General features: G+C 53.3%; 4 protein-coding genes across 4 annotated transcripts; 1 reads left to right on the top strand and 3 right to left on the bottom strand.

Annotated features, from left to right (window-relative positions):
• Window positions 1-1,151: 1,151 nt before the first annotated feature.
• Window positions 1,152-5,627, bottom strand: HER10_EVM0013175 (uncharacterized protein). Its single transcript, XM_035482539.1, has 3 exons — window positions 4,849-5,627; window positions 2,168-4,783; window positions 1,152-2,112 (listed from the first exon to the last, which is right to left on the bottom strand). Exons 1-3 carry the CDS (start codon window positions 4,948-4,950, stop codon window positions 2,011-2,013), a joined length of 2,820 nt encoding a protein of 939 aa, XP_035339076.1. The 5' UTR covers window positions 4,951-5,627; the 3' UTR covers window positions 1,152-2,010.
• A 1,942-nt stretch (window positions 5,628-7,569) lies between these two features.
• On the bottom strand, window positions 7,570-8,694 carry HER10_EVM0011407 (uncharacterized protein). The gene is made up of 2 exons (XM_035480840.1): window positions 8,472-8,694; window positions 7,570-8,392 (listed from the first exon to the last, which is right to left on the bottom strand). The coding sequence occupies exons 1-2, from the start codon at window positions 8,649-8,651 to the stop codon at window positions 8,147-8,149; spliced, it is 426 nt and encodes a 141-aa protein (XP_035338915.1). The 5' UTR covers window positions 8,652-8,694; the 3' UTR covers window positions 7,570-8,146.
• Window positions 8,695-9,451: 757 nt separating this feature from the next.
• HER10_EVM0001681 (tRNA (Adenine-N(1)-)-methyltransferase) lies at window positions 9,452-10,982 on the bottom strand (the record flags this gene model as incomplete). Its single annotated transcript, XM_035471421.1, has 3 exons — window positions 10,871-10,982; window positions 10,571-10,806; window positions 9,452-10,471 (listed from the first exon to the last, which is right to left on the bottom strand). The coding sequence occupies exons 1-3, from the start codon at window positions 10,956-10,958 to the stop codon at window positions 9,452-9,454; spliced, it is 1,344 nt and encodes a 447-aa protein (XP_035338008.1). The 5' UTR covers window positions 10,959-10,982.
• A 956-nt stretch (window positions 10,983-11,938) lies between these two features.
• On the top strand, window positions 11,939-12,931 carry HER10_EVM0007784 (uncharacterized protein; the record flags this gene model as incomplete). Its single annotated transcript, XM_035477329.1, has 1 exon — window positions 11,939-12,931. The coding sequence occupies one exon, from the start codon at window positions 11,939-11,941 to the stop codon at window positions 12,929-12,931; it is 993 nt and encodes a 330-aa protein (XP_035338592.1).
• Between the last annotated feature and the right edge of the window lie 709 nt (window positions 12,932-13,640).

Below are 13,640 nucleotides of genomic sequence, written 5' to 3'. Positions count from 1 at the left end.
TGCCGACGTATTCGTTTCCGATACACTAGAGCCCGATAGTAATCACAAATACCGAAGTCTTACGTACCTTGCTGAATGGCATTTAGTACGGAGAAGAGACTCAGCAACTCTGGAGGACATAGGCTGGGATGGCCGAGGAGAAGATGGACGAGATCTCACGCCTGAAGGCAAGTCTCGGCGGAGGACAAATCAGGCGACACGCTCTGCCACCATATCTCACATCTCTAGGTGATGGGAGCTGTATATTCAAGGCACTGGGCACTTCGCAGATACGACTTTGGAGTTGTCTACAACCGTTAGTTGATGCGGTAGTCCAACCGGCGGCGCGCTCTGTTATGACTCAGGAAAGGCTGCTTTTGTCATCGTCAGCGATTTGTTAAATTCAACATAAACTACCCTTAGCTCGAGGAATCGTGAATGTTCTTATGCCTGGCCTTTAAGACTTCGATTTCGTCTTCAGAGGAGACTCTGGGGTCGCACACTGCCTGATTCGGTAGCGAGGAGGGAGTCACGAAGGCTGAAGTACTCTTATTTAGCCGGCGGCGACGTCGACAACACCCCCTTCATTGAGCTTCACATCGATATAGTACCCTCGAAATTCACTCTCCCAGTTCCAATCGTCCGTCTAGGGGTATTCAAAACCGTATACCCAAGAAACCAACATCGAACAAAGAAGGCGCAAACCGTCTTTCGCTTCTACGATCAATATTCTGCGTCAAGGTCTTGAGACATCCAAGAAGAATTACACCAACACGGCATACCGGGAGATATTGGACGAAGATCAACAACTCCGCCATCCGGTGTCGAATGAAGTCGAAATGATCCCAGCCTGTCTTTATATACGCCATTCAGCCCACCGGCCTCCGACACTAAAGCTATGCGCAGAGCCCGCGATAAGGTCCTATCCTCGAACCAGTACTCAAGCTCTCGTCAATACCGAGTACCCATCCAATGTAGGTTGACCTCTTCGCGCAACACACAAGACCGAACAAACTCAGCAATTCATAGACAGCGCTTCTCGTCACCAACGCAGCTGCCTTCAACGAGACCGATCACACACTACTTTGCCAACAAGAGACCTAACATCCCAAGTCACCACAATTAAACCCCCATCAAGACTGAAGATACCAAAAAACTTGAATTCCGCGCGGCGCGGTTCCCCATGGGGACAGTCGGGGGTTTATAAAAACCCCCATATGCTAAAGCTATCTATCTACCCTATCTACCTATCTACGACGGTTAAAGCCCCATTTTGGTGTGTGTGTTTTGCATGCATCATGACGCCTTCGCTTCCCATTTCAATACTGGCAGGGCCGTGTGCTTTTCCTTGCGCAAGGGGTCGGTGTTGTCTTTGTGTGGTTCAACCTCCAACCCCTCTCCCCGAGTGTTGGTTCACTTCCAAATGTTGCTTTTGTGAAAACACATAATGAGCTCCTCCCAGCAAGCCTTTGAGAGCTTGTCCGGTTCTCCAGGCGCTGCACCCAGTTACCGAATGTTCCCAATTACTTTGCCCCTCCCACCACGAGTCACAAACAAAATAGCTTGTGTACCAAAGAAAAGAAGAGCGTCTCTCGTCTCCAAGTTGCTCTGCCCATAAACACCCCGTCACATGATGCTGGCCCCGTCGGGATGCTACGTGAAAAAAAAGAAGAAAAACAAACGATCCGTCTCGGCTGCTGCCCCCGATCACTTGTGTCGCAGGAGAAAAGTTGATTGCCAGGTGTGTTTGTTTCACGTCGTAACTCCGTCGCATTCTTTCTTTCGACTTGATCTTCTCTTGCGACCCAACTACAAGCCTGTTTTGCTCTCTTGATATGTTTCTTCCTCTGCCTCTCTGCTCTGCTCTCTTTCTTCCAAAAAGCATCGTCATTACTCATTTGTAAAGGACGCCTCGGTGGTATTTTCCTCCCCAAGTCATATCATGAAAGATCGCTCAAAATTGGGCCCTTTTTCTTCGTGTTCAACGTCGTCTTCATACGCAAACGCTCAAACTGCGTCCACATGCTCTCGTCATGTGGAGTAGTACTTGCGGAGTTCTGTCTGATCCTCGGGCCGCATTTGGTTCACAAAGTCGTTGAACTGAGGAATCATTTCCCGGTACATGGTAATAACCTAGGAGACGTCAGTAAATATCGCTACGCGTGGGAGGGGGGTTAGAGATGCTGACCTTCTGGAAGTGCTGGTGCAGTTCGGCCTTGATTGGGTTCCTCAAAGCAATGTCCTTGTACCTCGCAATGGCAACGAAGAGCTGAGGAAGCGCCTTCTCCATGGCTTGGGGGTTCTGTCCAACGACCAGGGTAAAGCCCTTGAAGGCAGTGGCCTTCTCTTCCAGGAACTCGACGTGCTCTATGGCTGAGAGGAAGTCCTCGGCAAAAGTTGGCAGTTGAGGGGCTAGGACTTCGGAATTGTGAATGCCGAGGCGACCGAGAGCAATGGCGGCGTTCTCGCTGACGGCGTTCTGAACACCAGGGTTCGAGACGATCTCGACCAAACGCTGCAGGAGTTCGGGGACAAAAGGTGAGATTGCATTGCTGTTGACCATGACGATCTCGCCAGCAGACCAGCATGCATTGTTAACAACGCTGAAGCCACTGTCAATCTCCTCGTCGAGAATGTTGTCGAGATCCAGCTGCTTCAGCAAGATGGGGAAAATTGAGTTCAGGTGCTTCTCAAGCTGGGGAAAGACGTATTTCGCGCAGTCTCCCAGCAGAGCGTAAGCTGATTGCCTGACATCGTCCTGGGGATCCTCGAGACAGAAACCAAGAAGCTCGAAATATGTTCCCTCTGAGCCCCTGACTAGCTCCTGCTTCTTGTCCTCCTCTAAAGACTGAATAATAGCACTCAACAGGTCGAGACTGGTGACGAGGAAGTCCTTGTCTGGAGAGTCGAGTGTTGGGTTGTTGGTGGCTTGCAGACTTTGCTCGAGGTTCGTGTGGATAATATTGACGCATCGTACGAAAATAGGCTGCGCATAAGGGGTGAAGGCAGAGCCCAGCGCCATGGCAACGTAGGAGAGACACTCCAGCAGGGGGAAGAGCTCGCGCGAATCGTCGCTGACCTTTTGGTAGCGTTCAATCAATGCCGGCATCAGCAGGCTCATAGCGTCCGGCTGAGCAATAACGGGTCCAATGTTCTCCGCCAAGGTCTGAACGCAGTCGTACAGGATGTACATGTTTCTGTCCTTGTACCGGGCAAAACACTGGACGAACTGCTGCAGAATAGGGATGCAGTAGGGCTCGAGAACCTTTCCGGACTTCTCTTCAAGGTTGGCAAAAGCGGATGCCGCAGCTTCTTGGACCTTCTTGTTCTTATCGAGCATCTTGCGGAGGATGCCTTCCATCATGGGCTCAAAGTAGGTAACCTTTTGGTTCTGGTCGAGGTTCGCAGCCCACTGTGAGTAGCGGCCGAGCGTCCAGCAGGTAATTTGCCTGACAATGGGCTCGTTGTCTCCGAGAAGTGAGAGGAGGTAGGGAACAAGCTCCGGCAGGTGGGGAGTAACGGCGTTGATGGTTCCCTCAGCGACTGCGCCGAGAGCGAGGACAGCGGCCTCTCTGTATTGCCACTCTTCGTGCTTGAGGTTGCTCGTCAGGTATGGGAGAATCGCAGTGAAGACGGGATCGGAAAAGTCACGCGCAAAGACGTCGAGAGCAGCGGCGGAGCACTTGCGGATAGTCCAGCGTTCGTCGGGGTTCTCGTCGCCATCGTCAAGGTCGTCAATCTCGCCCTCTTCCAGATCATCGTCCATGCTAGCCAGCTTCTCGTAGGCATTTCCGTTCTGGGCGGTATCGGCTGAGGCCTCGCCACCCTTACCCCTGGCCGCCGACTTCTTGGCAAATTGAGGCTTGATGTCCTCCTCACGGTCTTCTTCTTCCTCGTCGTCTGATGCACCACCGAGAAGGGCAATATCCTCCCCACTGTAGACCATGCACTCCAGCAGCACGGGGATGATCTTGTCGAGGTAGGGCGTCAGGGAGCGCCACAGGTCCTCGTGCTCGCCCACAGCCAGCCAGAACTCGGCGGCTTCGCACGCCAGATCTTCGTCATCACTCTTCTGCTGGGTGATGATGTAGTCGACGAGGCCGGCAATGTGGGGCTGCAGCTTGTCGGGACGGGTCTCGACCAGCTGGACGAAGGCGTGGCACACCTGGCGGCGCACATCGGGGTGCTGGTCGCCAGCCAGGATGAAGAGGTGGTTGAGGAGGCTGTCGATGTTGTTGAGCATGGCCTGAGACTTGCGCGGGGTGAAGACGTTGATGGCAGTCAGGGCCTTTGCGCGGACCTTGGGCAGCTCGCTTTTAGTGGCCTCGATAAACTTGGGAAGCAAAAAGTTCAGAGGGCGTTGACCGTTGTGCTCGCGCTCCAAAACCTTGACGTTATCCTCGCAAATCTTGGCCATGGCGGACATGGCGCCCTCCTGGCCTTCGTTGGAAACCTGACCGTTTTCGTTGGAAATGAGGCTAAGCAGCTGGGGAAGCAATTCAGGCCAGCTCAAGATACCGCCTCTCCTGATGATCTCGGTCGCGATGTTGCCGGCGTAGTTGCGGACCTGGGAGTTCTTGTCTTGGATACCGAGGGGAACGGCCATCTTGATGAGGGCCAAGCTGTTCTCGGGGATCTGCTTGTAGCTGGTGCGCACGTTGTTCTTCAGCATAATGGCGGCGGCAGAGCGCACGAGGTGGAAGTCTTGGGCTGAGCATTGTACACCCTGGGGAGGATCAGCGCTGGAGAAGAGGTAGGCGAGGTAGTTGTTGAAGTCGGGAGAGGCCTTGGCCTGCGTGAGCATCTGCGCATCAATGGCGGTTAGCAAGGGTCGCAATGGGCGAAGGAAACGAATGGTGGGCAACTCACGATCTCTGCCTGCTTCTGCGCATTCTTGTCGAATCCGCTGAGCGAGTCCTTGAGGCAAGCAGCCAGCTGGCTCAAGGACTCTGGGGCCGGCTGCCAGGCCATGACTGGCGCCTTTCTGGGGGTGGTTTGGAAAAAAAGATGTTAAACCAAAGCTGGCGACTGGTGAGGTGGTCGAGAATCGGGGGAGGATTCGAGCGACGGAGCGATGGTGTGAGGTCGATCGGTCGGGTGGTTGTCGGGCACGGCGGGAGGGTAGAGAGGGGCAGTCGTTGAAGTTGTTCGGCCAGGGCCACGGTCGGTAGTGAGGGCAGTGGGCGTTGACATTGGCGACTGGCAACACACTGACTGGCGAAATGGTGGGGTCAGCCTGTCAGCTTTTTTTTCGCGATAACTATGGTGCGGCGGAGTAGCGGGTAATAGGTAAGGTACCTCTGCACGAGACCGCCTCCCAACGGTACCTTGGGTATGGTATTTTGAGCGGACGGAGAAGGGCCAATGCGACTCAGGAGAAGGTACCTTGGTGAGAGGTGGGATCAGTGAAGGTCCCCGGTCCAAGAAGCACAGAGTCGCAGCGCTAGTGGTCCGTCGTAGCGCATCTGGGCCCGTACCGTGGACGGTACGCCGTAATAAGGTCAGGTAGTCGTAGCGAGGGCACGCCGCACTGCAGCTTTCACCTCAGTATTATGTTACCTTGACGCAAAGACAGCTAAGGTATCTATACAGTAAGGTAGGTGCGTTGGCCCCCAAATGGCCTGCTTTCTGTGGGCGAGATGACCGATTTGAGGCGTCTGTTTTCCGTTCGAATGACCTGAGCAGGTGAAGCAGGCAAGGAAGGTGGTCAGGAGGGCAGATGCACATGTGCGAGTGAGAAGTACAGCAAGTACTAATTTTAGCCGTGCCGTGTCGTCTTCTCTCTCTGAGGTCTGTCCATCCCAACAGGCGTGGCGATGAGTATACAAAAGTTTAATGTGCTGAGCTGTTATCTGTGTATCAGTGTCGTGTAAAAGAACATGTGTGTATCAACTGTCTGCCCTCTCCTCTCTAACCACGAGCCTATTTCCTCGTTGTCTCCAGCATTTAGGCAGATATATATGTAACTGTATGTACGGGTACTTGTTCACCACTCGATAATGGATAATGAGAAAGCAGGCTGTGAGATTCAAGTTCACAGCTTGTTCAGTGGGCATGTGAATGGGGTTGGGGGTTTGGGGGCAGAAGCGATAGGAGGAGTCCGATGGGATGAAGAGGTGGAAAACGTCTAAAATGGCAGACATTTAGAAACCGGGAAAACGATACGGTAAGGGATGGGAACTCAAGACGGTTGCAAACGGCAAAGGAAATGTGTAAAATGGAAGGTGGTCCGTCCTGCTGGTCGGTCCTTCCGCCGATGTAGGATGTGTGTCGGTCTCACACTCCGTCCAGTCCAGGTCCTTGTGGTCCTTCCACAAGCTGCACTGCTGCCCACCATGAGGAGAAAAAATCTTGAGCTCCTGGAACTGTGGACGAATGGAGTCCCGTCTTCCTCTCCCAGACTGCAGTACCTTTACTTTATGGCCCGTGCTCTTTTCTACCCCTCGTTCCTCCTGCGTCCACCAGATGGGGCACGGCAGGCTCTCCCCCACCACGCCATGTCGATAAAGTCTGTCGTTCCTGCCAGGGTTCACTTCTATCTCAGACAGCACGTGGGTCACGCTTGCTCTTGCCGTTGTGCCTCAGTGCTGGAATTCGAAAGAAAGTTTCCAACATCTTCGATTTGCCGCCTCGTAAGCACACCAACTCCAGTCCAGTATTGGGGTCGAGTTGGAAGTCATGAACTAGTGGATGATCTTCTCAGGGTAGAGTCTGGGACAACTGACTTGGAACACGCAAAAGAAGAGACCTTGACCGACCCCTGCAACTGTCAACTCAGGTGACCCCTTGAGAACGAGCACTTGCCTGCACCTTTTTCTCTCTTTTTGACGTTGCCAGAAATACGGTGGGACTCCACAAACGTCGCACAGGCCTCAGAAAACATTATTTCGTGCACACCGCAAGTGACAAGATCCTCCCAGAGCCATTCGTACACTGTAGACAATTCCTGTTCCCTCGACAACTCTGGATCTGTTGAATCCTTAGATGGGGAGAAGGAGGCGAGGATCAAACCCCGAGGGTTCAAGCTGAAGTCGCAAGGGGTATTCCGCCCCCTACCCGCCCCCCCTTTCTTTGAAAGATGGACTTCACAATGACAACTCCTTCTGTGTCTAGCAAGGGGCGATTGTCAACCTAAAAGTTTTGAGCCGCACAAGTTCACAGACTTCTTTCCTTCGCGAGTCATCGCTGTTGAGTCGCCGGCTCCGAAAAGGTAACTGGTTTACCAGTCGATGTCCCCAGGTTCAAGGTATTACGTGCAGATCCTGTGACCCCTGTCAGAGCGCATTCCGTACCTCAACTCTACGGGTGTTTTCTTCCATACGAAAAGAGACAGAAGAAGGAAAGGGAAAGATACCAAACAATGAGCCGAACTTCTACCACGAAACAAGACAAAACAATCTTAAATGAGGACCATGTGGCCGAAATCAACGGACGACTACAAGCTCAGATTGCTCGGGCACGTCTTAGCCACGTTCTAGACTCGGAGAGCAACCACCTTCCAGAGATTCCAGAAGAAAGTCAAAACGTCGAACCACGAGAATCGGCAACTACGAGATCAGTTTCCAGAAAATTCGTAGATTCTAAAACGCCATGGTCTCACACGTCGCCTACCAAACTTCCATCTAGATCACTTGCATTATTTGCACACGCTGTCATAGCAACCTCGAGCGCAGCCTCGTAAAAGAAGTAGAGATGGCGGTCCTTGTTGTCTATGACGTTGGGTCCATCGCCATCGTCCCCTTAACATTCGTCGCGCTGTACAAACTTCTCACCGGTTCGTGATGATGCGTTTCTCCCTCCCTCGCCTCTTGCACGCTGAGCCCGGCAGCCCCGTATGCGCAGCCGAACGGCCCGAAGCCACATGTGGGACATGACCCCTCGGTCCGCCGCGTCCAGACCCCGGGGCCTCCTCGTGAGCCCGGCACGCCGCATGTCCAACATCCCCAAGCCCTTGTGTGACTGTCACCCAATCCGCTTCAGGAAGTCGCAAGCAGCGAAGGCCTCACCCCTGTTCGCTCCCGCTCCCACTCCCTCCAAAGATCGAAAGTGGCGGTCGATAAAAAGCGGTAAACAAGGGGCGGGAGAATCAGGACTGTATGACGCAAGTTTGTAGACCAGAAACCCCTTACGCCATAACATCGCTATTGAGAGTTGGGTGCGTGTGTGTTCAAGCACCGTTGACCAAGGGCTCTCCCTTGAGTTTCGCCGTGACGACGTCGACGATGGCCCGGAACGCTTCCATCTCCTCCTCCACCGAAAGGCTCATGGCCGCGCCGCCAAGGTTGATGGAGCAGCCGACGTAGACGGGCATGTTAGCCCTCTTGGCTAGCAGCTTAGCCATCCTCGTTGTGAACTCCAGCGTCGACTCCACAGAGTAAATGGCCGTTGAGATGGGCTGAGCCGGCTCAAGTCTCTTTGTTTGTGTCAGTGAAAAAAAAGCTCGTATTGGTAGGTTTGCCATTTGCTTTGGTGGCATGTGGGATGGGAAATACGTTTGGTAGTGCGTATACGAACGAGCCAAGTGCCGCTGGCCCCGACTGTTCGTCTTGCGTCACTGAGGTCAGGAAGAGGGTTGCCACCTTGGCCTTGGTGCTGAGGTGAATGTGAATGCGGGTGTCGAGGGAGTGGGGCAGCGGAATCGAGAGCTGCGTGACGGTGCCCGTAGAAGCCATTTTGCAAGCTTTTAGTGAGGTTGGATTCAGCTGGGTGAGAAATGTTGCTTAAAGTTGATCGAGTGAGGTTGGAGATGTAAACGCCATGGAGTGTGGAGTAGGGGGATTCGTGCCGGAAAGTGCATGCGCACTGTATTTGTACTGTGATCTCCAACGTCACCATCATATAAAAACCCTGGATATTCGGGATATTTACCTCGCAGCGCCATGTTGTGCTTCCAAGGGCGAAGAGAACCTTAATTGAAATATCTAGTGATATTCTTCGTCCAAGGTGGACTAAATGCAACCTGGAAATCTGTAGTTATTGTGTACTGGAATCAGGCCCGCGATGGGCCTGAAGGTCGCAAGCGTCCTGATCACAATATCATCAACCTAGCTTCCTTGAGCTGTCACATACGACCATACCCATTGGAAAACTCGGGATCCCGTCCGCTCTCCCATAGATAAGCCAATGAGGGCCGGATTAGTAGTTGGGTCGGTGACGACCAGCGAATACCTGGTGTTGTATGTTTTTGTTCTGCTTTTGGATTGCATTCTGCTCTTGAAGACGTAGGTGAGAACCTAAGGGATCAATCAGCTTACTTCCGCTAGGCGTCCAGATCTCAGTGGGGTGGCCTCTCTTTTGCTCAGGTATATATGTTTGTTGTCTCTATGTGACTCTTCTCTATGGGATTTATGACGGCGCCTTAACGTACACAGCTATAATACAAGTATCCTACAGGAGGAACGGGAAAAGGCGATCTGAACACCTGGGAAGCTCGCCCTCTCCCCATCCAGCTTCACCCCTAGTGACTCTTCCCTTATGAGCTTGTTGGCGCTTCCTTTTCAAGCAATACCTCAGTCTCGGGGACAGATGTAGTCTCACAAATAGCTATACCCTCATCCACGCTCTCCTCTAGCTTGGCAGCCGTCGGAGGCAGCTTTGTAAACACCGCAACAAAGCCTCCTCCGACAACTCGCGATCCGACCTTGGGCCGGCAAACGATCCCCCTCGCCGCCGCACCCGTCTCGCCCCTCTCAATCGCCTTGCGAATATTCACAACCTTGACGTCCCAGTTCCGACCGCCCGTGCCATCCTGGAACATGTCATCGCCCGACGTCGAAGTCTGCAACTCCACTACGCGGTCCTGCACCAGCGGCTGCTCCGTGTCCTTGGCCCAGACGACAAAGTCGAGGATCTGCGTGATGGACGGGAAGAAGATGACGACTTTGCCGTCAGGCTGCAGGGCCTTAACGGCCAACTCGGCGTAGTCCTGCGAGGCCGGGAGGTCGAGGATCACGTGCGAGAGGAACGACTCGCCTCCGTTCTGGGCGAGGCGCGAGGCGAGGTACGACCGGATCGTGCAGACGTGGAAGTCGACGTCGGAGAGATACAGACCCCTCTTGAAGTGCCGAACGAGGCCGTGCGCCATCCGGCTCGATGTCGGGTTGACGTCCAACGTGTGCAGGATCGCCCTGCGACTCGCCAGGTGCTCTTTGTACAGCGCCGCGAGTTCAGAGTCTGCGATGTCGAGAGCGTGCGGTACTGCCTTGTGCACCTCTTTTTCACCCTCCTCCTCCGCTGCCTCGTCTGACGCAACCTCCTTCCGAAGGGTGTTTCTCGCGTATGGTGCCGTGCAAAGTGCATCACGGAGGCGCGGCGGCAAGGGTGGGTTCGCACCGTGGATCGCGCGTGCGAGATGCAGCGTCAGCGCGCCCATACCCGTACCGGCCTCGAAGATCTCGACGGGCGGGCCGGCGTCAAAGTCCGGGTCCTCACCGGGTACGGGCAGATTCAGGTCGAGGAAGGACACGATGAGGTTGGCGTCCTGGGGATAGATCTAACCCGAGGGTTGCCGCATGGCGCGTTTCAGTCTTTGTCGGCCAATTGGTTTTTGTTTTTTCAATTTTTCAGGTCCTGGGAAGAAGTCGTTTCATACCGGTGTCGCCACGCGCGGAGAGTTGGCGACGTATTGCCCCAGCGACGCCTCGAGGAGTCGCACATTGCGGCCGCCGCTGTCCTTGATCGAGTCGAGATAGGACTTGCCAATGATGTCGGAGGCGTTGAATTTGCTACCGTAGGAAAGCTTGATCGCCGCGTCCGTTCGGAGAGGAGGCGAGAGGTGGAATTTGGGCTCTTTGGTCCCTCGTTGGCGTAGGATTACTACATCGTGCTCTACGCAGAGGGTTAGTTGATGTACCTAGGATGAAGTGAAGATGGGGTTTGGTTGGAGGCGCACCTCTGATAGCGTGGCTGGAGCTGTAGGCGCGGCACAACGACGGTTTGGTTCGCCTGAAAAGACTCAATGGCATCTGCCTCGGTAGCATTGTGATAAAGATGCTTTTCACGATCTTCTTATTGTCGGAACGAGCTTGCAGGGGTTCTGGGAAACTCCTGTATCAAATTTGCATTGATGAATATGATCTTCTTGTCGCATAGAGTGGGGCGGATATCTATGTAGCCGTATCTTAATTCAACCTCACTCAACCTCCAGGTATCAGCACCCCAATGGTCCACCGCCTTGGTTTGATTGTTTACCATAGCCACTGGCTCTGGAAATGCATCGCTTTTGGGGACCTGGAATCATTGTATTGCCCATATATAGCGAGGATAGCAGCTCCTTCCGTGACGACATTCACGTTCGCACTCAAAGTTTGGCCCAATCCGGGTTCCTATGATAGAGGTCTTTCACGTTCTATCTCGGCGTCGTCTGTAGCGTTCTATGTCCCAGTTCCTCCTTCTCCCGCGTTTTTGTATCAGGGGCTCGGTCTGGACGACACTAAATCTACAAATTCTAGCTCTGCATCTTCACAGAAGCCGGGCAGGCGTTGACAACGGTCCAGATATCCATCAGCCTCAGGAGTGCAACATCCCCTCCTTTGGCCCCATTAGCTATGTGAAGATGAGCGCTGTTACAGCTAGTATAAAGAGTCAGATGTATGGTGTTGTCTATCGCCAGTACCCAGAATTGAAGTTGAAGACATGAACCGAATCATGGGTCAAACTCTAACATCGAGGTGTCGGCAAAACAATCGGAGATACCAGGGACGGTAGCTCGTTCACCTTTTAGATGTGCGTACTCCCCCTTCTCAAGTGACGATTCGACCCCTTCGGCCTATGGTAAGATCCCTGACGGAGATAACCTCCTCCTATCTTTTATGTGGTCAGGTTTTCTCCCTGTAGCACTCCAATTCTCTTACATCACATCCAACCCCTTTCCTCATCTTCACTCAACCATTGCAACCTCTTCTCTCGTATTCACCGGTCAATACATCTACGAAGCCATCTACCACTCAAACTCGTCACAATGGCCACACAATACAACGACTGCGTCGACTTCAGAATGGGCAACCTCCAAAATGCCCTGACATACACCCCGCAGCCCTCGGGGGACTTTCCGTCTCCCAGGGCTGCGGAAGCGACAGACTGGCTGGCCCACATTCTATCAGAGAATGAGTCGGGCCAGTTCATGAGCCAGGCAACGCGGACCCGCGCTGAGAGGCTTCATCACCTTTGTTCCGAGTCCGTATACTGGCCTCTCTCAGATCTGGTGAACCCTGCCCTGGACGCAGTGAAATATGGCCGCCATGAGATTGAGTCCCTCATCCGCATTGATGGACGCCATAAAGCAGCGGGCCTGAAGTGGGAGTGCATGGCCAAGGACTACATCGTCAAGCGTCACGCCCCATACTCCCAGGAGATCGAGAACAAGCGTCGGAAGATGGAGAGCCAGACATGGAGACAACTCTTCGGTGGCCGCAAATCAGTCGGTCCCATCATCAAGTGCCCCTACGAGACCTCAGCCGTTTTCGCCGTTATGGACTGGGTCGATATTGACCGCATCCTCGACTTCGAGACGCGCGAGAACTCACGATGGACCGAGTATCCGGGTATCTCAGCTTTCGTCGACTTCTCGACGAAAATTCCGGGGAGACAGCCCCCCTCGAAATTGACAAGCTACGTGGAAAACGTAGCCAAAGCGCGTGGCGACTTGCATTGGGGAAAGGTGCGGAGGTTCATCAAGATGTACATCGCGCAGCGATATCCGGCGTCTCCCAACTTGTACACGGAGACCGATTGGTTTGAAAACCGGTCGCCGTTTCCCGATGTTCTCGACACGGGATACGAGATCCAGAAGAAGACTTCGAGCCCATCGAGCGGCATGTTCGAGACCTCAGAAAAGGTCCAATGGCAGAGACGCTTCGACGAGGACTCCCGAGCTCTGTCGGAATGGACTCCGAAGTGCTGCTCTGACTATAAGGTTCTGGCGATTCGGGCGATGGCTGCCTTTAAGGCTTGAGTCGATTGGCCATAAACATCGACATTAGGCATGGTCTCTGTTTATGTGGTTTGTTCGGTGTAAAAGTTTGGAGACGATTGCCGATCACGAGTTGTGTTTGTATTGTTCGGGTCATCTTCAAAGTTTCCACTTGGAAATTCTGTCAACGAGAGGTCTTAGTGTAATCTAGTTCCCCTGCGTCGTTGCTGTCAATAGAGTTGCCTTCGTGAACATTGATTGTATTCCTGGCCGCTGGATTTGAAGTCCGACGAGCAGTCGGTCTTACTTCCAATGTGTTGTGCTGAACAGTCGCGCCCACATATCCGGTCCCTGTTTTGACGGCCTGGCAGCTTGTCATCAGCATTCCCAGGCACATTTATGCTTTGTATCTTTATCTTGAAATGAGATGGAGCGCACCACTCACGAGGGAAACTATGGGATGTGTCAAAGGGCTTGGGTACATCTCGCATCACAGCGCACTCTTCAAAATTCATCTTGGTTCATCCTGGTCGACATACGCATGGTGTACTCCGAAGTAAGAATGGGCATATGCTAGAGTGTCAAAGTTTTGGAAGGTACGATGCCAAAGGAAGAAGTCTTGCGGTCAGGTGACTGCAAACCGTATTGGGGAGTGAGCTCCTTCCTCCGATGCCTTCTCACTACTGGAGTAAGAATGTCGCTCAAAGTTCCCTTCTCCTCCTAACTCACGCGCCACACCTTTATGTCCTCC

Source organism: Colletotrichum scovillei (genome assembly GCF_011075155.1).
Source record: "Colletotrichum scovillei strain TJNH1 chromosome Unknown Contig00001, whole genome shotgun sequence".
Taxonomy (NCBI): Eukaryota; Fungi; Ascomycota; class Sordariomycetes; order Glomerellales; family Glomerellaceae; genus Colletotrichum; species Colletotrichum scovillei.
The sequence above is the reverse complement of the archived record's forward strand: the minus strand, read 5'-3'. Positions and strand labels throughout refer to the sequence as shown.